Source organism: Venustampulla echinocandica (genome assembly GCF_003357145.1).
Source record: "Venustampulla echinocandica strain BP 5553 chromosome Unknown scaffold_0, whole genome shotgun sequence".
NCBI classification, from domain to species: Eukaryota; Fungi; Ascomycota; class Leotiomycetes; order Helotiales; family Pleuroascaceae; genus Venustampulla; species Venustampulla echinocandica.
This window is the reverse complement of record NW_022474205.1, coordinates 6,934,116-6,958,098: the sequence shown is the minus strand read 5'-3', so window position 1 is coordinate 6,958,098 and position 23,983 is coordinate 6,934,116. Positions and strand designations below refer to the sequence as shown.

General features: G+C 47.9%; 7 protein-coding genes across 7 annotated transcripts; 3 read left to right on the top strand and 4 right to left on the bottom strand.

Moving 5' to 3' along the window:
* Positions 1-463: 463 nt before the first annotated feature.
* On the bottom strand, positions 464-4,964 carry BP5553_02176 (p-loop containing nucleoside triphosphate hydrolase; the record flags this gene model as incomplete). The annotated part of the gene is made up of 15 exons (XM_032010799.1): positions 464-1,005; positions 1,058-1,241; positions 1,490-1,826; positions 1,874-2,044; positions 2,102-2,132; positions 2,187-2,347; positions 2,403-2,760; positions 2,812-3,000; positions 3,049-3,091; positions 3,176-3,660; positions 3,710-3,866; positions 3,919-4,401; positions 4,500-4,574; positions 4,671-4,847; positions 4,941-4,964. 15 exons carry the CDS (start codon positions 4,962-4,964, stop codon positions 464-466), a joined length of 3,417 nt encoding a protein of 1,138 aa, XP_031874853.1.
* A 3,893-nt stretch (positions 4,965-8,857) lies between these two features.
* BP5553_02175 (uncharacterized protein) lies at positions 8,858-11,086 on the bottom strand (the record flags this gene model as incomplete). Its single annotated transcript, XM_032010798.1, has 1 exon — positions 8,858-11,086. The coding sequence occupies one exon, from the start codon at positions 11,084-11,086 to the stop codon at positions 8,858-8,860; it is 2,229 nt and encodes a 742-aa protein (XP_031874852.1).
* Positions 11,087-12,978: 1,892 nt separating this feature from the next.
* BP5553_02174 (putative GTP-binding protein) lies at positions 12,979-14,469 on the bottom strand (the record flags this gene model as incomplete). The annotated part of the gene is made up of 4 exons (XM_032010797.1): positions 12,979-13,530; positions 13,733-14,218; positions 14,271-14,342; positions 14,395-14,469. The coding sequence occupies 4 exons, from the start codon at positions 14,467-14,469 to the stop codon at positions 12,979-12,981; spliced, it is 1,185 nt and encodes a 394-aa protein (XP_031874851.1).
* Positions 14,470-15,009: 540 nt separating this feature from the next.
* BP5553_02173 (Uncharacterized protein) lies at positions 15,010-15,898 on the top strand (the record flags this gene model as incomplete). Its single annotated transcript, XM_032010796.1, has 2 exons — positions 15,010-15,111; positions 15,203-15,898. 2 exons carry the CDS (start codon positions 15,010-15,012, stop codon positions 15,896-15,898), a joined length of 798 nt encoding a protein of 265 aa, XP_031874850.1.
* A 168-nt stretch (positions 15,899-16,066) lies between these two features.
* BP5553_02172 (uncharacterized protein) lies at positions 16,067-16,831 on the bottom strand (the record flags this gene model as incomplete). The annotated part of the gene is made up of 1 exon (XM_032010795.1): positions 16,067-16,831. The coding sequence occupies one exon, from the start codon at positions 16,829-16,831 to the stop codon at positions 16,067-16,069; it is 765 nt and encodes a 254-aa protein (XP_031874849.1).
* A 308-nt stretch (positions 16,832-17,139) lies between these two features.
* Positions 17,140-18,837, top strand: BP5553_02171 (putative Mitochondrial import inner membrane translocase subunit tim44; the record flags this gene model as incomplete). Its single annotated transcript, XM_032010794.1, has 2 exons — positions 17,140-18,110; positions 18,162-18,837. The coding sequence occupies 2 exons, from the start codon at positions 17,140-17,142 to the stop codon at positions 18,835-18,837; spliced, it is 1,647 nt and encodes a 548-aa protein (XP_031874848.1).
* A 982-nt stretch (positions 18,838-19,819) lies between these two features.
* On the top strand, positions 19,820-23,895 carry BP5553_02170 (Uncharacterized protein; the record flags this gene model as incomplete). Its single annotated transcript, XM_032010793.1, has 4 exons — positions 19,820-19,897; positions 19,967-20,219; positions 20,269-23,220; positions 23,273-23,895. The coding sequence occupies 4 exons, from the start codon at positions 19,820-19,822 to the stop codon at positions 23,893-23,895; spliced, it is 3,906 nt and encodes a 1,301-aa protein (XP_031874847.1).
* Between the last annotated feature and the right edge of the window lie 88 nt (positions 23,896-23,983).

The window sequence follows — 23,983 nt, the reverse complement described above, 5'->3', positions numbered from 1 at the left end:
TTACATGCCCACGCCAGCACGCCATGAGAAGCCAGCTATTGAATGCGACTGTATTCACCGTTCTATTGATCATCAAACACCCATAAAGATGAATTAACGCAAGTCATGTTGTGTAGGGATCCATCGTGTCCATTTCTCACGAGAATACCACTTATACTCCTCCCATATTTTGTCGCCCCAGCAATTTTATATATCGAAACGCCTGGAAAGTAAAAAGCAGATAATGCAAGCCAAGAACGAATAATCGGAGATGAACCAGAGCAAAAGGCGGAGGCAATAATTCATAAGGTTTCTGGTATCAAGTATACTGCCCTGGAGGAAACCACCATATATGGCGTAAGGTTTACATGAGTAATTGAGGCGAGGCACATCTAAAACGTTATTAGTGACCAGCTTAGAGAGTTGGAGAGGTGACGCCGGTGCACTTACAAGTGTCGTACAGGATAATGAACATGTATTGCGATTAAAGGTCGCGAGGAGATAGGAGAGTGCTCAAAGTATGATTGGCGCCTTCGATTGGCCTTGCAATAGACACAGGGGGTACACGTGTGTCGTTAGCAGGAGTTTCGTAAGAGCTACCTGCAGTAGCTGGCGCACTAGATCCTGAATTATCTGCACTCCTGTTCCTTGAGCGCCAGTGGCGGGTCCTTCGGGTACGAGTGCTCCGAAGGTCTTGAGAACTAGAAGGCGGATTACTGGAACTCGAGACCCGATGGTGTTGCTGAAATCTATCAGTAAAGCTACTCGGATTCCTTTGTAGAGCACTTGCATTTGAAGAACTCTGCAATAACGGTTGGCTTTCACTAGAGCTGACCGCTGTCATATCCGAATCTTGAACGCCATCACATGGATCTTGGAGTTTAGAGGCGAGATCGCTCGTCGAGGTATGTCTTCTCGGAGGTCTGGAATGCTTGGGCTTCGGCTTGTTGACCAGAGATGCCTCAGTCTCAGTAGGTTGCCCGGTCGCACCCCCTAAGGTATAATTTTTATCACTAGGCTTCGGCACTATTACTTTATCAGAATGGACGGGGGATAGGTAAAATGGCGAATTGCCCACCTGAATAGTCGGAATCTCCGTTCTTACATGCTTTTGTACCCAGGTTTCCAATTCTATGCAGGCTATCCTGCACCTCCCGCATATTTAACGTATCTTTCTGGAAAATCTTTGCAGAGGAGCTGCGTGGACCGATATCCGAACGTAGTGGAACAAATTCCGGTGCGTCTGGTTTCAATTTGAAGCCCTGCATGTATGGTGAGCATTACAAAATATATATTATGGTTGCGGAACAAGTGTAACGTAATCAAAAACAACTTCATGCCCCGCAACGGATTCTGAGCTCACAGATGCAACTAAATGTTTAACAAAGCCTTGCCGTTTTACTTTTAATGCAGTATTTAAAGGTGCCGCAGGAATAGATCAGATCCATGTCTCTGAATCTAGCTTACCCAAGCGGAATGGAAGGAAGTATCAAACGGTGGCCGAACTTACTTCATGCTGGTGACCCCCCCCAGATCCCTTCCCCTCGCCGTCCTTCGATCCGCCAGCATCCCTAGTGCCTTGTTGGTCTGCAGTACTCTCCATAACCTTGGCTAGCTCAACCTTCTGTAGATCGGGTGCAAGGTCGTTGACGATGTTTGTATCCTGTGTTGTGGGGCTTTGGGACCTGGGCTGTTCGTCGGTTGGCTTGACAAGAATTTGTTTTGACCACAATTCATGGTATTTTCCTTTGGAATGAATTAAATCGTCATGGCTGCCTTGTTCAACGATCTCACCATCCATGATAACGAGAATATGATCCGCCTTCATGATTGTTGACAAACGGTGACTAGAAAAATCAATATCCATAATATCATCCAAAAATTCATAACTTACGCAACAATAAAGGTCGTTCGATCCCGACACAAAGTGTTAAAACCGTCCTGGATGACTTGTTCAGTTTCAGTATCGACTGCACTAGTAGCTTCGTCAAGAAGAATAATCTCCGGCTGCTTCAGAATGGCTCTAGCGATCGCAATGCGCTGTTTTTCGCCTCCAGATAATTTACTGCCAACTACGTCAGTAAAAGGTCGTAATAATTTTATGTTAATAGAAACTTCTTACACTCCATTATGGCCAACCTTAGAATTATAGCCTGCGATATCAGATTAGAAAATATTTGCATTGGAGCTGAGGTGGTTGAGGCTACCGTCAGGGAAGGACATAATCTTGTCGTGAACGGCACCTGCTTTGCAAGCCTCGTGTACTTCTTCATCGGTAGCTGAAAGCCGCGAGTAGCGGATGTTATCTATGATGGATTCATTGAAGAGTTGCGGATCTTGAGGCACAACACCGATCTTTTCTCGGAGACTGGAGAGCCATCGTTAGTATTTGACGGGCTATTCTGGGACAATGAATACAGTACCTAGTCAATGTTACATCGCGAATGTCTTGGCCGTCTATTGAAATAGTGCCGGCTTTGACATCGTAGAATCGTTCAATTAGCTTAAGAATTGTCGATTTACCGCCTCCAGTCTCGCCCACTAATGCAACCGTCTTTCCCGAAGGCACGCTAAAAGTGACGTCCTTTAAAGTAGGCTTCCGATCATCGTAAGCAAAGGAGACGCCGTCGAATTTGACGAGGCCCTTGCTAAACTTCAGTGGTTTTGCATTCGGCGACTCGATGATTGTAGGCTTCGTTAGGAATAACTCGAGTAAACGCTCAGCATCCATCAAACTGTAGGAAATGTTCTTGAACATGCTACTGAAGAATGTCAGAGGCCCTGAATCCTGTTAGCACGAGTATTTTCATACTTTATTTTGGGCAATCTCACCTGACAGCTGTGCCCAATAAATAAGTAGAGTAGTAAATTTCCCAACAGACCGACCCTCGTAAGCGACCTGATAAACACCTAGCCATAGCGCTCCTAGTAATCCAATAGTCATAATCAAACCCTGAGCAGCACTAATCGAGTGCGAAGACATCTCATATGTATACTTGACTTTGAGGTGGTCTTTGATGGCTTGAACAGACTTAGCAAATATCATGGAGGAAGGTCAACCTATCTTACCATGTGAGTATCTATCTTGCTCATATGGAATCATGTTGAACAACTATAGGCGCATCAGTGACGTCAAAAGTAGTTGGAGGAGAAAGAGGCGGGTAAAACAATGGCATAAGCGGACTTATTTACTTACACTTGCAGTATTCCACATATCAAGTGAAGAATACCCGACGCTCCATTCTTTACGCATCGCTGCAATATAATTACGGCGTTTGTTGGACCGACGACTAACAAGCCTTGTCGTAATGTAGAGGTATGAAGTGACCGTTGCGCCCATCATGAGGCCCATATACGGACCAAAAAGGGACCACAAATAGATAAAAGCAACTGCAAGGTCGATAAACATGGGTATGACTTGGAAACATACGGTTTCTAGTAAGTCTGCAACCGACCTACCTCCATTTACAGCTTGAATGAGGTCCGAGCTAGTCTTGCTGTCATGGAAGTCGGATGACAGATTCATGATATGGGCGTGGGACGCCGTACTTAGTGCATCGTACGAGAACTGCTCGACTGGCATCCACAACCATTTTTGAATCCAGCCAATACAAGCGCCACTGTTTACAAACTTTAGGGCAGTGTATATTGCAACTGGTAGCCAGATATTGTGTTGGTGGTCTAAGGACATTAGTGGACTGATCACTTAATGATAAAATGTGTGGTATACCTCCTTGGACATATTTTGTCAGGCTGTCTACCATCACGCCCATCTGATTCGGAACTAGGACATTCAAGGCGTTTGAGGAGAGCAGACACACTCCTACGAGAAGCGCTCTAAGCTGAAGGCGTTTGCTGTGGAACGGCCAGACATACTGGAAGAAAACCTTAAGCACCAGTCAGTAAGGCCTTCGCAGCTTCAAATTAGAGGAAACCAACAGTAAATCCTTTAGCATATGTAAACCAATTGCCGTCCTCCTTTAAACGCTTTTGAATTAGTTCTTCTGCCTTGTTTTGTCTTATGATCCACGAGTCGGTATCTGTGGTAGTTGAGGTGGAGTTGTCCGTCGTCGTACCGTATCCCTTTCCATTAGCGGAATCTTCAGAGCCTACAAGCTTCTTCCCCAAAAGTGACTGGCGTTCGGGATCCCCATTACTATGCTCCTTTTGGCCATTGTATAGCCCGAAGTATAGGAACACTAAAACAAGGAACGTGCAGATTCTCAAGGCTTGTATAACAATGTCGATGAATTCGAAAGTCTTAGTAGGCGGGATGATACTGTTGGGAACGACGAGGAGGGTACTCTCCACAATAATTCCCATCAACCAGGTGACATAGTAGGGATACCATACAGGAAACTTGCTATCTGCCAAGGCCATAGCCTGGATCCCGAAAGCGATTGTTGAGGCAATTAGATATACCTTTTTACACGTCAGCATGCCTTTCAATCTAAACTTGGCATCCTAGGCTCTGTCCTGGCTCGTAGCAAAACATAAAAGAGGGTTGAAGTTTTCCTTACCAGCCGGTCTTGGCCGAGGGACGCGGCAGAGGAGCTGCTCAAACTGTCAACTAGAATTGCAACCGATTCTATAAGCTGTCATCCGACGTTAGTAGATGGCTTTTATTGAAGGGAAAAGAGCTAACTAGGAAGGACGGCGCGTCTTAATCGTCTGATTGTAGGGAATCTTACATAGGTGGCAGCGATAGTGACTATCAGCGCCAGCATAACATCGCGACGGACATGTTCATCTCTGACACTGCGGGCTTGTGTCTGCAAAGTGCAAACGGTAATGGTGAGAGCAAGGATGAAATAGCATAAGACCACAACGGGATATGTGTAGCGGGTTATTGTAAGGGCGAGCCACACCTGCATGCATGTTAGCAAAGCTACTAGAAAGTGCTCCTAGTATAGGTTCGTCCTATTATACTCTTCGGTATTAAGAAGCAAGGAGATGCTTACGGATTCGTGGGCGAGCGATGGCATCGTTGTGTCAATGGCAAGAGAGGCGCCCGGGCACCAGGTGACCAGTATACGGTGATATGACGTTGCAATACCAAATCTGTAGGAGCGATGTGGTCAGAATTTGTGATGCAAGTAAAGCCTTGCTTAATACTAGGCAATGACAGAAGACTTTGTGGGTTGTTGAATTCCTGAGAGAACGAGGGAGGGAGGTAAACAAGGCTGCGGAAGGCGCGGACGACTTTGGGAAGGCTGACAGCACCGCTTTCATATAGCCACGCAACTCAACAAATCAAAACAAATTCAAGAGCAAGCAAAATAATACATATATGACAAACGGCTAGCTTCAGTTGCAGATTCGAGATTAAACAGCCACTCCACGATGACTCAGGATCTGAGATGGTTTCGATATCAAGCGGTCCGGATCGAAATATTTCTTAGGGCAGCGCAAGTAAACCAAAACAAGGATAAAATACCTGATTTAACGACGATTCAGATTCGGTTCGAAGAGGATATCCTCGGCAGTTTTGTTAGGCTACGCCGTTGCCTACTTCGCAGCCTCAATGGTGGGTGGTCACAAGAAGGTATTTTGACTTTTTTGCCTTCTTCGCCTTTGGCGCTCTGTCGCTTCAGTTGTCGTTCTTGATTATTCAATCTCTAACCGGCTGCAGGCTTTCATTCTTTCATTCAACGGGATATCGGCTCGCCCGGTCTCGAAAATGGCACGACGACTTTCAGCGAGAAGAGAAAGTCAGCCTCAGCAGATCGAAGCGCAACAAGTCCGCGCGTCTGCCTGGCGCTGACAGTTCAGGTCCAGCCTCCACCAGGGCAGTCTCCGGTTGAATCTAGGCCTAGTCGTGGATATCAGCTGCTGCAAATGGTCCCGTCCTGTAGGCATTCGTGGGTTTGGTAGGGTTACACAATGCTCTTGTGTCATGCAACAACCATAGGCTCTGTTAATCCAGATGGATGAGAAAGTGAACTTTGAGGAGCTTTTGTGGCCGGGTTCGTAGGTCCACAAAACGCCGATAAACAGTTACCGGGAATCGAAACATGGTAGTGGCCATGGACCTGCATAGTGCCCGGTGCGGTTCTGTGGGTGCAAGAGTCATGGTTCCTAGGCGGGAAATCGATCGTGGCGGTATTTCTGGACAAGACGTGACGACAAAAGAAAACATCTCAAGACCTACTTGGGTGATCTTATTTATAGACCATTAGCCTGCTGTTAGAGAGCCGAGTGGACCCCTATGGAATACCAGACACTACACTCCGGACTCATAGTTTTCTGGCTTTAGATCCCCGGGTGCGGGATGCTAAGCAGCGGTCTGTTGGTTGGAGGTAGGGGCGATGTGAGAAATCCCCAGCACCAGCGGCCAGGGTAACACTACCACTCGAGCACCACACAGGGAGTCTCTATAGCAGCAGCAGCAGCAGCAGAGCAGAGCAGAGCAGATACTCCGGTACTCGCACGGCACGAACTCCAAGGTTACAATGCAGACCAGGACCATCGAGAAAGGCGGTGACGGCGGCGTAAGGGGCGAGTAATTAAGAAGCAAACAGGCGGGTACATGTACCATGGCGTGTCACGATGGATGCCCATCAACTAGAAACAGTACATACCGGCGTACTCGGGTAGCAGTGCTTCGTTCGTACAGTAGCACCTCGCGGCAGCAATTACAGTATTGTGCACTGCACATCTGTGGCCGCCCGCCTCTCTTGTTGTGTGTTTTCCGGACGATCTTCCATTTCCACTGCAGAGACTCGTCCGCCCTTTGGAAACACAATGCTGCGGCAGCACTTGAACTCATGATGCTGCACGCGGACGTCCACATTTCTGGGTTCCGGCTGCTGTGCGGCTGGAGCCACGGCCTTTCGCTTGCCCAGGACCCTGGGACATATCTGGCAATATCTGGCACACCGATTTTCCTCCTTTCTTTTTCCTGGTCCCTGGTCGTCAACTGACCTCAAGCTGCTGCAAGTAAGAACCACCAGAGATAGCTCCGGCACGACTCCTGCCTGTCTCCATATTACAAGTTCCAACTTGAACCCACTCAGGGGGTACCTATGATATGGCCAGTGCCACCTATCAGAGCCCAGGGCCTAAGACCCTGGGAGTTGCAGGCTATGTGCTTGATACTCGGGATTCATCATTTGTGGTAAAAAGTAATGGGCTATAATACTTCTCGTGGATGTGTTAACGGAAGTATCTTTTGCACTTTATAGGCCGGCCTTTCCCCGTCGTACTTTTAGACGCCAAGCTGTTTGAAATTATTCATGTTCCCTTGCAAGTAAATATCACCCATCAAGGTGGAATCATATAGCCCCGCAAAAACCTTACAATTGCAAGCTCGCATACATTCCGTATGGACTATTATTAGCTGCATAGACAACTAAAGTTTACTCTAAGAACGGCATGCTTATGCAAACGTATTTACCGAAGGTCAAGTGGCCGATGTCATTTCCACTTACACCTTACTCTTCGCTGTGAGATGAGCGCGAACAAACACGTTGAAGTGCTATTAGTCGAGCTGCTACGCTGACGCCGCATGCAAGTCGCTGTGTTCCCTGCAAAGTGACCCTGCCACGAAAATATTCGGGCCCATGGCTGTGGAACCACCCCTTTCCGTCGCCTCGTTTGCCCCTCATTTGGCACCCCCCCTCGTTCGTCTTTGAGCGCCCTTTTAGTGTTCAGATGAAATTGATTCGATGAGTGCCTACCGGGATATTTCTGACGGCTCCCAAGTGCTGCTTGTCCTTCCAGATCGAGAGTAGTGATGGCCCATGCATCATGGGGGTTTGGCTGCGTGGCGTCGGTGCATGCCAAACTTTCTTTTACACATGACGTGTCATGCTCTTAGATGGTAGATATGGGTAAATGCTGCATTCCGAGGCAAGTGGCTTGTTGGTTAGTTCTTAATTGAGCAAGAAAGGAGCGGGCACGAGGAGTTGGACTTTCTAGCAATATATTCGCCATCCAACTGTCACCTCTAGAGTTCGTATTTAGGTAAGTATTGGTTTCTGTGTAGTACTTCTGGGTATGTTTTACCTCATCAGTTGGAATCCAAGCCCCTACGTCTGCCCTACCTACCTGAGGTGTGTAAGGAAGCATACCGAGTCATTTAAATCGTTTGCCAGTGGCGCGTTGAGAGCCTATGCACCACCCCTATAACGAGTTAGCTAATTAATTAAGTGTTGTTGTTTGCGGTTTCTCATTTATTGCATTTAAAGGGGTTTTAATTGGCCACTGAAAACGGTATGTTAATAGGCTGTCATATTCCAATAAATAAAGAACACTGTGTGAGAACCGATTATTAAGTTTTACGTTGTTAGCAAAGCCTATTAGTCCAAAGGTAGAATCTACGTAGTACCCATTCTATCACCTACGCAAAACTCGTTCAAATGCAAACCGCTCCCTGCAAATTTCACTTAGCTGCATTTGATTTATTGGATTGAAATTCTACCCTTCTTACCTCTACAATCGGAGAACTATCTAATACACGCGTCCATAATAGATAACTCGGCTTTTTAGTATCCATCATACGCTGAAAGAATATTGTGCCATTGTCAATGTCAAGAAGGGAAAGAACGAGAAAATTCCACACCACATGCCATATGAGTTGTATGCGAGACAGAAAGGAAATCAATAAATCAGGCATCTATCACAAAGTGCTTTGCAGATATGCTAGAATTTCTCAGATACAGACAATCGGATGTTGGAGAAGTCCATGACGGTCCTTCAAATCAGTCCGGTGGCCTGGTTTTTCAAATGAGAATCAGCCTCTGAATTCGCAACATTGCATGACACCTGTTCAAAGCAGTCGAGACTTCCGCGATCGGAACATAGGATCCGTACTGCAGTAACGCACCACCATTCCCAGCTCCAGCGCTTCGAGATTCCCAGTTGCTGCAGGCCGAAGTTACATACTGCCACCAAAGCCATTCATAAAATTCGCGTTGTTGAAAATGAAGTTGGAGGGATCGGAGAAGTCGAAAGGATATCCTCCAGCTCCAAAGTTCATATCAACTAGGTGATCCCCTGCCATTCCAGCGTTTGGGCTTGCGCCTACGTAGCCGCCATACAAGTCGTCATTAAAAACGAACGGATTATGAACCATGCTAGGATTAAATCCACTGCCCTGACCTTGCTGCAGATCTGGATATAATTGGTACGAGCTTGCCCTGGTGTCTGTGCTTTCTGTCTGGGTGGCATTTTGATTAGAAAGGGAGGATTGAAAGTTCACATTTGGCTCGGCCCCTCCGGATGGAGTTTGTGTCATGGTGGCACTAAAGCCCGTTCCTAGATCGTTTTGGGAACCATGGATGCTTGTATGTGCTGCAGAGGTGACCATTGGGTTTGTCACCGGGGTTTGACGGCCCATATCAGATCCTGGCGCTGAGCTTACAGCATTCGGGGTCTTATTACCATTGAATAAACCCAGCAAATCCATATCCAAACTAGTTGTCTTGAAGTTAGAGATTGTCTTTGCCTGGGGGTAGTTGAATATAGGAGAGTCGGGCCTCAGTTGACTAGTTGTAGCTAATCGTCTAAGAGGAGAAGTGCGACGGGCCTCGACTCTGCTGCCTGAATCCAACGTTGGGGTTGATGATGCCGATTGCATATTTAGGGATGGTACAATGTTTGAAGGTGTTGAGGGAGTAGGGCTGTTGACCATAGGAAGATAACCTGGTCCTGATGGGGAACACCAGTTCGAGCTTCCAGGTGTGCCCATATCATGGCTGTTCAGGCTGCCTCCTCCCGAATTATTCTCCAAAGTTCCTTGGACACGGTTTCGAAACAGGTTGATTATTGTGTTTTGTCTTCGTCTCGGTTGGAATTTCTTTCTTGGTCGAGTTGTTGGTGGTTTGTGGCCTGAAGAGAAAAAGATAGCGTCATCCTTCGGGTCGAAACTCACTGCAGCTTCCAGGGCCTCCGCAAGTTGTGCCCTCAGTTTGGGATCGTAAGTTGTTGGCAATATCAAACTGACGACGGTTAGCTCTCGCGGGCTCTGGTTTGCTCGGATAGTCTCGACATCTGAACCGTCGTCTGGGATCAAGCCATCAGGCTCTACCCATGTGGCCACTCTACCGTATCCTTCCTTGTCTTTGAAAACAAGCTCCTTCATTGGCTCGCCGCCTTGTTCTAGGAAACTGTTGTAGATGTATTCCAGATCCGGATTGTCATTGTGCTTCAGCTCCTCCTGAAAGAGCATCACAACTTGGAATTCTGGGGCGTCGAGAGATGATAGGTCGGGTATACTCTGATGAAGAGGTTCCTCGGTTCCATCAGCAACTTCTTCCTTCTCACTCTCCTTGGACAGATCGGCGCTCGTTTCCTCGTCTGGCGGAAAGCTTCGAGTAAAGACGTGTCCACCAGCGACCAGTCCAGCCCCCTCCGTTGCCACTCTCCGGACAGTCCTGACCTTCAAAATAGGCCTCTCAACCTGAAGCATAATACCTTTCATCACCACCATCCGATAATGATCCCAATACATCTGTAGCTCACCACCATCACGGTTCCACATCACATACTCGGCCTCTCTGCCATCGTACTTCCCATTCGGATTTTCATTTCTACTTGCCACGCCTTTCAAACGGCCACCCCAAACAACCTCACCCATAATTCCAGGGAACTCCTTGAAGAACCTCTCTCCACCGCCTCTCACCTCAATACTGCTAACAAGTAGCTTCCCCTTCTCGTCCATCATATCCTTCGTTATGGCATCACCAATCACTTGCCCCAACGCAAGTCTCTCATTTCCCCGGTCTTGCTCTTCCATAAAGTCCATCTTCGTATCCAGCACGTTCTGGATGTGCAACACCAATCGCTGCAGCGTATACTCTGAAGTCAGAATGAACTCATCGATTCCCGGTAGGTGAGGCGAGATGATGGGCGCGCCATTGACGTCGTAGTGGACTATTGTCACGGGACGTGGAAGAAGAGGTAGGCTTTGATTTTCACCCTGGCCGAGGATTTCAATGAGGTGAGATGTTGCTGTGGGGCAAGCCATCGATGGTAGTGGGTTTGGAGCAAGAACTGAAGGTAGAGGGGCGCGTCTGTTGACCTCGTTGCTGAGGAAGGCGTGTTGTTGAGTTGAGGTTTGAGATGCTGAGGGTTTGTAATTTATAGCTGTTGCTAAGGGAGCCATGATTGCGGAGATTTGTGTTTATTGGTTGACGCTTTGGGTGTGTGTGGCTCTCAGGTTGAATGTTGTTGACTTGCGTTAGGCCGCTAGACGTGTTTTGCTTGTCTTCTTTTATCTTGACTTTGTGAAGAAGCAACCAGCAAAGTGAGGATAGATAAACATTGAAAGAAAGCTAATATTTCGTGAATATTCGTGTTTGATTTTCAAGTGACTAGTGGGGAGAGAGAAACCAACCTTGTCGCTTTTCAGGGCGGCGGAAAGACGTAGAAAGACCCGGTCTACTTATCTTTGATCTCTGAAAATATGGGTTTGTTTACTCAATTCTAAGTCTCGTTGTTGGCGAGTGAATGGCGACACGTACTTTTCCATATTGTCGTGTTTACATACGGGTGTACGTGGATAAGGGGGGTGTCTCGCTTAACCCCCTTTTTCCATTGCTGGGGGAATGACACTAGTATTTTTGTAAGCATTGGCGTATAAAATGGACTGCAACGTGCAGATAGCTTTCATCTTTTTAGATATGAACTTTTGTAAGGTCTAGCCTGTGTTCTTGTGTTCCTGTGTTGTTCACTATAATGCTTTAAACTGCAAACGTTTCTCGGTGGGAGCTGTTGACGTCGCTAGTATGTGGTCATATTCCGGATGGGAAGATGAATCGCGGGACAACAGGTAGCCGACTTTTGAACTATATAGAGGTTTTGAATCCGGTAGATTAATTCAGTTGGATAGCGGGGAGTCCAGCTCTATGTTTAATACACTTTGCTAGGGGAGACATATTTAGAAAAGATAGCTATGTATATTAATCGGCCTTGAAGACGAGATTTAAAACTTCCTTTCGTCTTTTATATTTCCAGCCTACCGTTAAACGATCTATACTTGGTTTCCTAGCTCTACTGTGTTATATATAGAGGCAGTTCGGCTACTCTGGGAATACATTGAAGTTTGTTTTCACTATCCTAAGGCCTCAACCAAGAGCGTTTTAGGAAGCGGTTGAAAGGCTCTAGGGATGGATCCATGTACATTTATATCCTTCTCTCCATCTGAGCGATATAAGAGGCGTTTCAATATTCTCTTTTTCTAGGGAATTAGGAGGTACCTAATGTGCAGTGCCCTTATTAGCCAAAGAAAGTTCTAGGCCCTTGAATTGCAAACTCTTTCCTATTCGGTATCTTAAAAGTTGACCTCCTTTAGGCGCATTAATCACCATCCTCGATCCTTATTCCAAAATTAAACTGTCTTTACATAGCCCGACTAGGGAACTGTAAGGATTACAAGATAGACAAGACAGGCTGCCGGGGGTGAGCGAGACAATGATGACGGTCGACATCGGGAGAGGTGAAGAATAGGAGTTGATAAGGAATAAGGGTAGACAGTAGCACGCACGGCCACCTGCCCCCCCCCAAATCTTCGGTCTTCGATTCTCGCCATCTTCGTGGTCTTTGGTTTTCGGGGGTTTGATCTATTAATTATGGCGCTGCAGCCTTCTCCATCTTCTGTTTTCACGGGCTTAGCTCTGTTGCCTATTGCCTTTCGCCCTCTTCCTTGTTTGCCAATTTCATCATTTTTAGTTTTCAACGTTTACTCGAGTGACCTCTAGTAGCGGTCAATCTAACAGCAGGCCCGCAAATGGCTAACAAAGACGATTTCGCAGAGACGATTTTTACACCCGTAAATTTGGTGGCGCCAGGATAATTAAGAATGTGCTTGTTGGAGAATCTTTGCTTGCGAGGAAGATTTGGTATAGTACCTAGGTAGGCTAAGGAGGCGATCGATGTAGCTGGCTGATAGGAGCTAATGATACTTGGGCTGGGGTTGGATTCAGGAGGTTTGCGCTATACGACGTACACGGTGCGAAGACAAATGGAGCAGTAATGTGTTATTATCAGTTTATTAATTTATGCTTTAGCAGCACCGGCTTTAATCAAGAGAATATCGCCATCTTGAACGACATATTCTTTGCCTTTCGTCATAATTTTGCCCTTGGCCTTCAGCTCACTTTCATCGCCCAGTTCCTTTAGGGTAGAGAAATTGTACACAATGGCCTGGATAAAGGTCTTTTCAAAATCACCATGGATGACACCGGCCGCTTGTGGCGCCTTGGTCCCGTTCCTAATAGTCCACTGCCGGACCTCATCAGTGCCAGTTGTGAAGAAGCTTCCCAGGTTCAATGCTTTTCGCATCGTTGTGATAGCTTTGGGTAGGGCTGACTGGACACCTAAAGTCTCCAATTCCTTTTTGACCTCCTCCTCGGTCTCAAAGCGCGAGAGGCGCTCCTCGAGACAGATGGAGATCGGCATGACGGGGTCACCGGCGGCGTTCTCCTTAATCCATTCCATAACCCTGGGAAGATGCTTGTTCTTCTTTCGGACATAGTCCTTCTCACTCAAGTTGATGAGATATATCACCGGCTTGGCGCTCAGGAGAAATAGCGGGTTGATGAATTCGACCTATGATTCTTTTATCAGTGATTTATACGGGTAACTGCTTCAAAAAGTAATGTAGAAATAGATATGTGTCAGAACGGGTTTCGTATCTCATGGTGCACTCTGCGTTTATGTTGAGGCATTCGACGAGCTGGGATTATTCAGGCCTCATGGCCCTTTGTCATCATGAAAAGGATGGGTGACGAATGGAATATATATCACGTACCTCCTTCGGAGACCATTCACCTTTCCGGATATCACCGCCTGCTTTAAGGAAGTCCAAGACTCTCTCAATGCACGCCTCTTCCTCCTTCAGCTTCTTCATTTCAAGGCTTTGACCGCCTCTTCGGGTCAGCTTCTTGGAGGCCTCAAGCGCCTTCTCAACGAACTCGATATCTTTAATCCGCAGCTCTTCGCTGATGATGGTCAGATCTCGAACGGGATCAACATCTCCTTCGATGTGAATGATTTCCGCATCGTCAAAGCATCGTACCACCTGGAAGATGGCATCGACGGCGCGGATATGTGATAAGAAGGCATTTCCAAGACCGGCACCGGTTGAAGCACCTCTGGTCAGGCCGGCAATGTCATAGATGGTAAGATGTGCGGGGACTCGGGATTTGGGTTGATATTTTTCACAAAGCCAGTCGTATCTCTCATCAGGAACGAGGACACGAGATTCTTCTGGGTCGATCGTTGCGAAAGGGAAGTTCTAAAATAATCATGAGCTGGGGTTGGCTTCAAGAGTATGCGCTGGCACTTACGGCAGGGTTCCCAAGCGAACATTTGGTGATGGCTTGAAAGAGTGTAGACTTGCCCACATTTGCAAGACCAACCTAAGAATGTGTGAGCAGAAATCCAAGATGATAACAGCGGGGAGGAACGTACAATGCCGCTCTTCAAATTGTTGCCGGGCCTGCCCAGCAAGATTTTCTCCTCTTTGACCGCCTTTTTGGGAGCCATTCTCTTACTCTTCTTTGCGTAACTCCGATAGGTTGTGATGAAAACCGTGCAGCTAAGCAGGCTCTGATTTGTATGTGAGGTCGCAGTTCTTGCCGCCGACCTTGTGAAAATGGAGGGGAGAGAAGAGAAAGTGCGCGAAGCACCGAGGGGGGACGTCGTGATGATGGTGGGCGACAGCGTTATGCGTGAGAGAGTGGTTGGAACCTCTCTCTTCGCAAACGTTGTGCGACGAATAGTCTGGTGAGAGAATTTCTTAATGTGCTAAATTGAGTCGTGACTTTGCCGAGTTTTCTCAAGACTAGTGGAATCACGTGCCTCGCCAAAGGCGCCTGCGCCGAGACTCCGGATCCGGGTTCTCGGGTCCCTGATAGCATTGATAACGAACGGTATGGTTTCACGTCCACTCTGGAAGACAAAGCTCAAGAGCTATGAATATCGAGAGTGCTGTCGCTCAACCACGTCAGAGCTGTTCATACATTCTATGGACGCACCCAAGGGATAGCTTATAGACCAGTCCGTCCAAGCCATCTCGAATAGAATATGTCTAAAAAGAGCTCGCGAAGAAGTTACGGTGGCGGCCATCGATCAACCCTCTCCCTGCAGAAGACCGAGATAATCATCAATGTCTACGATCTGTTGCCTGTTAGTATGCCCGAGACAGCTCTTAATCTTTCGTTTATTTCCAGCCGCAGCTTCAAATGACTAAAGTCCTAAGCTAATATACATCTTCTAGCCTGGCAGATTGGCCACCGTACTTTGGACGGTAGGCGCGTCGCTTTTACACTCGGGGATTGTTATAAATGGCAAGGAATACGCATATGGAGGTCATGATAAGCGGGGCATGACTGGCGTGTACTGGACAAGACCAAAAGCAGAACCTCCTGGTGGGACGTTCAAGTGCGAGATCTTACACGGCTTCACGGTATCTCCTCAGGAGGAGATAGAAGCCAGAATCAAAGAAGCGTCCGAGGAGTTCCAAGGAACCTCCTATAACCTACTCACGAAAAATTGCAATCATTTCACCGCGTATCTCTGCGAGAAACTTACGGGTCGGCCTGGCCCTACGTGGCTGAACCGCGCGGCGAGTATTGGAGTTGCTTTGCCTTGTGTGGTACCGAAGGAATGGATCGCGCCGCCGGATTTCGAGACGGCAGATGGGGAATTGGTGGATGAGGACGAACATGACTCTTCGCATGAGCGGTCTAGGATGTTGAGGGACGCGGATTCAAGCCATCAGAGATACAGTTTTGACGATCGGGAGGGAGTAGCGGAAGAGGATGAGTGGGACAGTGAAGAGGAGAGGAGGAGAGGCGGAAACGGTAAGGGGAAAGGAAGGGCGCCTGCGAGGGATACATCTGGAAGAATTGTGCCTCCTTCAGAAAGGGCTCCCACCACCAAGACGAAGAGACGGCCTGATTCGTCAACGTGAGCGGCTTGTTTCTGGGGGTATAGTAGGCGTTGAAGCGCATTGTTTCTATTATTGCAGGCGTTCAGGCTCCATAAGTGATACCAAATAAGACGGAAAATTTTGTACAATACATAGCACTTTCGTACAGCTATTCTATTTATACACCATGCTATATCCTCAAATGCCACCTCAACCTAAGCGTCTTGGCTTCTTACTCCTCGTCCCGCCAAACTTCAGTCTGGTGGCATCTGCAACCCTGACAATCTTGTGCCTTACATTCTTCCCTTCCATTCCTAGCAATGCCTTTGTAACAGCCTCTCGTCCCTGGCCAAAACCCCTTAGCACAACTTCTAGTTGCTTGATCTGTGCATTGATACCCCGATCCTGCATCCGAGTCATCACCACACTTGCCAATTGAAATGCAGCGTCATATGTCTTCCTCGCGCTGTGTCTGAACCCTATATTCCCGCACGAGACGGAGATTATTGGGTTCCGCTTCGGATCCGTGAGCGTGATATGTGTGTTGTGTCTCGTAGAATAGATATGGAAATGATGTGGTTCGACATGAGGTTCGGCCGAGGTCTGGTTCAAAAAGCTGCCATCAGAAGCGAATGTGGTGTTGTATAGAGAATTGCCTCTCGCTGGGCGGGAGGCTTTGTTTTGGTCGAGCATGTTGCTGAAGCTCTCCATGAGGTTACCCATGGGCGCGGCTTTCGGATTTAAGGATGGCGAGCGCGCAGCTGGGAGATCATCTTCAGTTTTTGAGGATGGAGGTGGAGTTGGGTTTTGCGGTTGCTGAGATGGAGGAGCGGTGATATCGTCCTCTGCTCTCCTGCTGGGTGCGTTTGAAAAAGGACGGATCGATTGTGCCGGCAATCTATATAGCTGTGCTCGTTCGGGGAAGAGTAAAGGACGGGCTTGCGCCAGCAGGCGCCTGGGAAGTATCCTGCTCATGATTTCAGTGATCTCGGAGGTCCGATGTCACCAGTTTCGCGAAGTTCACCAGATTCGCGAAGTTCGCAGGGAGAGTCGAAGTCGAAAACTTGATGCCAAGACGGCGCTGGAATAACGATACCGCGATATTTGCGGCCCCTATCACTGTCGCCAACCGCAGACGAGAACGATCTCGGCGAAAATGTCCCAGAACGCCGCGGTGATTCCGCGACCAAAATTTCCTCTCAACGCCCAACTGTGCAAAATTAGTTGACCCGATCCGCAACCATTTGGGTCAATAGGTCAATATTCTCTCTTTAATAGTCAATATGAACAGTCTACGACGTACGGCGACAAGGGCGCCTGCAAATGCAAATCTTAGCTCTGCCATAAGACCTTCAACTCGAGCATCGCCCCCCAGAAGACTGCTTCAACTGAATCAAACTTCTGCCTCGCCCTCATTTACGCCAACTTCTTCATTATCAACAATTACATTATACTCTAATCCTTTACGTTCTCAATTTCTACCAGACGAAATCCGAATCGGCTTGCCGTCACATACCTCACGAAGTTTTCACCATGGCGCAAGACTAAAGCAGGAGAAGGACGCCAAACCTTCCAGCGAAGCTGCGAAAGAGGAAGCTGCAGAAGGACAGTCTACAAAAAAATCCGCATCATCCGAGGCAGAGACAGGATCGAAGGAAGAGGCATCTAAGGAAGAGGCATCGAAAGAGGAGCCTAACTCTGAGGATGGAAGTAAAAAAGAAGAGCAGAAAGAGGCTCCCCCACCACCTCCTCCGCATGGAGATAAGTCACCATGGGCAGTCTTCACCGACACGCTGCAGAAGGAATTTCAAGCTTCCAAGGAATGGAATGAGTCTACCAAAGCCTTAGCTGCTGGCGCCCAACAGTTCACGGAGAGCGAGTCGGTAAGACGAGCGCGGGAGGCATACGAACAGACAACAGGAGCTGTTTCATCCACAACGGCGACTGTTCTAAAGTCAACAGCTGGTGCTGTTGGCAAAGGCGCTGCGTGGACCTGGGAAACACCTGTTGTGAAAGGGGTACGGACGACAGTGAATGCCACTGCGAGTGTCATAGAAAAGGGAACGCGGCCAATTCGGGAAACCGAGGCATTCAAAAATGTGAAGAATGTTATCGATGATGGTAGCAGTTCGCGATATGGAGGATGGGTAGAGAAGGAGGAGCGACGGAAGGCGAGGGAGGTGAGGGAGCAACAAGAGGCGCAGAAGATGGGTATGTCGGGCGGGCGGGTGGAGGTTCCAATAGAAGATCCAAAGTAAGTCACTCGCTATTTCCGATGTCCTTGTTTGCATGCTAACAATTCCAGCGCCGGCACAAACGTAACTCTCCACAAAGATGCAGCTTGGAAAGAATCGTGGCGCGAGTTCCGAGATACAAGCAGGCTAATGCAATCTGTCTTCTCCCTGAAATCAACCTTTAACGAATCTGAGAATCCTCTCGTCTCCACTGCACGGAGCATCACCGACCGTTTTGCTGGGTTCTTTGCCGAAAATGAGACAGCAATGGTGATCAAGAAGTTCAGGGAAATGGACCCGACTTTCCAAATGGAACCCTTCCTACGCGAGATGCGCGAATACATTCTCCCTGAAGTGCTGGACGCATACGTCAAGGGCGACATCGAGACCCTCCGCCTCTGGCTGAGTGCCGCTCAATTCCAAGTCTACGAAGCCTTATCGAAGCAATACACAACTGCAGGATTGAAGTCGGATGGCCGAATCCTCGACATTAGGAACGTCGAGATCCTCTCAGCGCGAATCCTAGAACCGGGCGACATCCCCGTGTTCATCGTTACGTGCCGCACCCAGGAAGTCCATGTTTACCGGAATGCGAAGACCAACGACCTTGCTGCGGGCATGGAGGATAAAGTGCAACAAGTTACGTATGCCATTGGCGTAACGAGAACTGCGGAGGATGTTAATAATCCCGATACGAGGGGATGGAGATTGATTGAGCTCCAAAAGTCTGGGCGAGACTATATCTGATCTATCTTCACGGTCTTCTCGTCTCCTCAATCTTTCATTACTGGATCTCTGTTATACACTTTCCGTTGAAATTCCGCATAGCGTTGAAATTGGGGACGGCATAGGATATTTGCGCTGCCCAATAGGAAGGTTCCTGTATATCACATCTTGTACACGGTAGGCGTTTGCGGCGTTCCTCCAGCGAGGGCTCTTTCTAGGCAGAATGGGCGTTGCCTCGATGTTTACATTTTCAATATGGCCACTCGATCTACTTTCAAGTAGGGCAAGCCGTCACGCCACTCTTTGGGTTATATCCTTCAGACAACAGTCTGAATGATACGATGTATAGTAATGTTTGTAGTCCTTTGTAAAATTCAAAACGCGGCTTTATACGCCAATGTATGAGTTTCATGACTGTTCTCCTGTTTGCAGTGACTTGTAAATCGTAAGATCTCTACATAGATAGATCAGCAATGTTTTGATACGTTGGCAGCAAATCATATCAAGAGGATCTACGGAGGATACTGTACCTTTATGTCGCCTCCTTAGTCGAAATCACATGCTTCCACACTAATTTGCAGGGGCGTCCACCGCCTGCGATAACATCAAGGTACAAGGTACAAGGTACGGAGCACCTTACGTACCACCCGTACTACACTGTAGGCGACAGTCGACAATTCGCGATTGAAGCCCGATATCAACATCAAACCTCCTTAAGCCAGCATATTTGGTCCCAGCCCCAACCGATCCCCTCGCAATACTGGTGCAGCCGTCCTTGACTCCTTGACTCCTTGTATCCAAAGCTGAAGCTAGCCCGTTTAGCTTCATACTCGACCAGCATTGAGCTCCACCTCCCCCGGACGATCGACGTCGCTTTCACTCAACTTCTAACATCCTACGTCGTCGGAACCTCGCATCTGCCAGAATTTTGGACTCGTACTCCGGCGTTGCAGGACTGACGCCCTGCGGTGTGGTCCTTCTCCGCCGCGCGAATGCCGAATGAATGCAACCTCTAAATCCCTTTCTGAGTGCCTTCTTCAAGAGCGCGCTTCCTTCGCAGTGTACGCCGGTTCATCACCATGTAAGCCTTACGGACATGACCTGCGTGCGCCGCGCCCAACGTTGCGCTCAACACTGACCGAAAATTCAGATTCTACTAGTACCTACTACTGAAGCCCTCCTTACCTCCCGCGACCGCGATTCTGGCGCTTTATACTCGGATTTGGCAGGCTCCGAGGAGTTTCTAGGAAGCCATGTCTTGCGTATCCCGACAAATCATGCTGCCACGGCGGGAGGGAAGGATGCGCCAAACATGCGCGAAAATCGAGGAAAGGCAAAGCAATATACAACTATCAACGGCAGAACGGTAGTAGTTAAAGATGCTTTGGTATATAGCAATAAGGGTTGGTTATGGCAGATCAAGATAGGAGCGCATGCTGATTACTCTGATAGGATTTAAAACTCTCAACCAGGCCCAATTGCTGAGCGATACTGTATGGTACCCTGATTCCCTAGAGCCACGGCAATGGCTGGTATACTACATATCGAGACCTTTAGTGGGCACATTCGAGGATATCAAGATCATTCCTGCCATCTTACCCGCCCCTGGGGCGAATGGCAATCCATATCTACCTACCAATATAGATGCAGAGGGGGATGCTACTAGTCCATTGCCCAGAAAGAAGGATATCAAGACTTTCAATGACCTCCTTAATAATTTTCCGATGATTGCAAAACAGATGCAGCCAGGACTTGAGCGTCTATTCAAGGAATTTAATGCCGTCTTCGAGAAGCCATTGCCGCCACCGCCCTCAGCAGCTGTCATCCCAGATCCAATACCAGATGGCCCGATCGCAACAGCGATGAAGAAAGTAAGGTCTAATAGTACAAGTGCGGCCCCCGGCCTCCGATCAAATGGCCATGCTGAACGGGGTACCATGGATAATCTTTTCGCGGAGGATGATGAAGAAATCATGCGCGGCGCACTAGAAACAGCCGTAACAGCGGCTATTGATCTCTTTCAAATGGTCGATAAACAACAATTGTCTCTTCTAGGAGCTACTACTGATTTGACTGGGCCGGTTGTGGAGCGGCTAATCGAGCGCTACGTGACGGAGCAAGTACATGATACAATTTTATACCCGAGACTATGTGCTATGAAACGAGCTGAGGACCAAGAGTTAGAGTCAAAGATCAGACAAATGGAATTTGTGGATATCTCACAAGTTGGGATTTCAATACAAGACGGCCACCGAGGAAAGCATGAATTGACATTGCGACTCGGTCGAGCTGTCGAAGAATTCCGAAAGCTTGGTGCGGCTGGAAGTCCTCAGCATATGATGGATATTCTGCTCTCGACCTTGAAGACTGTTACCCAACTAAGCCCCACACCGAAAACTGGTCCGAATGGGGAGTGCTCTTCCGAGAAAGCCAGTACTGTTCTAACGATCAACGCCGACACATTGGTCTCCTTGCTCCTGGTTGTCGTAATCAGATCCCAAGTTCGCTATCTTCAAGCACGTTTGCTGTACATGCGCCACTTCATATTTATCGACGATGTTGAGAGTGGTGAGATGGGATATGCCCTCAGTACCCTGGAAGCTGTCCTATCTTATCTTGCAAGAGACTCTGGTGGCCTACGAAAAGCTAGCAGGAGGAATCACAAATTATGGGAGGCGACAAAGAAAGGTCGGATTAAGGAAGTGAGAAAGATAATGGAACCAGACCTAGAACAGTCATCAGATGAGGATGATGGAGACGATGAGCCTGTTGTTGAAGACATAATTGACGAAAATGCTCCCTGGAATACTGTGAATGGGCACTCCAGGCAGTCGTCGAGGAGTAGTCTTGGCAGGTTATCACAAGCATCAACGCTCAACCACGTATTCCCGTTCCAAATTCCGCGTGGCGAGCAGGTGGTGGAGGAGCGATTACCACCCTTTCAAAGACCAAAGACCGTCACCATGGATACCCGAAGTATGTCAAGCAGCTCAGAGATATCTTTCCGCTCCAGAGCAACTACCATCGACTCTATGACCAGTGGTATTGAGGGCGATACCTCAATCGAGCGTCTTTCTCAGACAGAGGATGCATTTGGCGAATCTGTTCTGATGATGGCTATTCAGAACAAACAACCGGAGTCATTGAGATATTTGCTTTCTATCCATGAATATTACCCATCCTACATTGTCCTGCAGGATTCGAACAATGAGGGAACAACTCTCCTCAGTGCAGCTGTTCAGGTAGGACACGCCGAGCTTATCGACATCCTTCTAGACTTCATATACCGGTCTGGACCTGAGTCAATGGTTGTGGAATATCTTGCCCGACAGGATGTTAGAGGTAGAAGTGCTGCTCACTACTTGTTCAACGCCCCCTTTTTAATACCTCGAGTGGGTCGCTTGTTACCCTGGCGGCAAAAGGACAAAAACGGTCAAACACCGCTATTTGCTCTTTGTCGCTCATATGATCATGCTGACTATCGGCAAATGGTTGAGAATGGGCTTACTGCGGCAACAAGCTATCAAGGAGATGGTCAACCATTGCATCTTGATGATCATATCGACTCGAAAGGCAACACGCTGTTGCATATTGTAAACGACCCCCAAATTGCTCATCGCATTTTATTGCATTGCGATTCCAATGTAAATGCCACCAATGACAAGAGGTTTACAGCATTGATGGTTGCAAGCAAATATGGCAGATTAGAAATGGTCAGAGTGCTATTTGGTGATCCTAGAGTAGATCTCTTCGCAAAAGAGTTACGAGGCCTCACTGCTGTCGAGCTTGCCAAGGATGACGACGTGAGGAACCGCATTGATGACTTGATTTTATTTTCAGGACAGCCTGCAGCCGATGGGCGTATCACAGCTGTGGTTAGGTCATTCTTCGTTGAAGATGCTACCATTCGTCTTGTCGTCAAGTCAGGCGCTCCATCCAGTCAACAGAGCTTTACGGTCACGACTTGCCGAAGATCCCTTGCTGATTTTGAACATCTTGCAAGGTTACTGGCGCTGGAAAATCCAGCGTCATGGCTGCCGTCGATATCTGGAATGCGGTCCCCTTTCCAGTTCCCTTCCAAGCCATCACGGGCGGTATTACGAGATATCCAAGTTCGGCTCGATGCATTCTTGAAGATTCTTCTATCCCACTCAACATTTTCTACCCACGAAATGCTATGGGAGTTCTTCCTCGTGCCCGATATCCAGCTGGATATGATGGAACAACGAAGCAAACTGAAAGCTGAGACAAGGGTCGAAAAAGTGCGAGAAGAATATGAGCCTATCGAGGATATACGAGATGTCGAGCAGTTTGTTGATCATGCAAGGGATATGGTCCGTAGTGTTAATAACTCTACGAAAAGCGTTGCCCGTCGAGCCAATATGTTACGAACTGGCTGTACAGGTATATTCCATGGTACCCGATGCCCTGATATGAACCGAACTAATGTATCTAGACTTTTATGACGCTGCCAGCCTAGCGTGTCGTGCATTTTCAACGCTCGAATTTCTCCCGCCGTCTCACATCTCTGCTCTTGAAGCCTGTGTACAAACACTCGCTCCCACCTCATCGTCACCATACTCTAACTTCCATTCGAAAATATTGTCCATCCACAGCACCGTTATTGCCATGTTACTCGCCCTTTCACGACCAACTTCCTTAATATCGTCAATCAACACGTCGAGAAAAGCTATTGAGAAGTCATATAACTCGCTATCACGCTCTACCCGCTGGCCCTTAGGCCTCCTCGACGAGACCCGTCAACGTCTGAACGAAGAAAAAGAAGAAAGAGTCAGGAGGACAAGAGAGGAAGAACAAGAACTAGGAAGAGAGTTGAGATATACGCAGCAAGTTGTTGCGTCGGAGCTTGCGGGCTGGCAAGATTTGCATGAGAAGATGGGAAAGAAAGCCCTTAGAGATCTAGCGAGGGAGATGTTGATTAAGGAACGAGCGACATTGGAGGGTATGAGGAGGGCTATGAGGAAGTTGAAAGTGCAGGCCGAACCTGCACCTAAACCTACTAGGGATTTGGACACTATACTGAACGGCAGTGACCAGGCGGAGAGCTCGTCAGCCTAGGCGCTGAAATATGGCCAAACTAAAGCTTCTTGTTATGGACTTGTGTTAATAGAAGGGTGGACTGAAATACTGGGGACGGCGTTGGCTA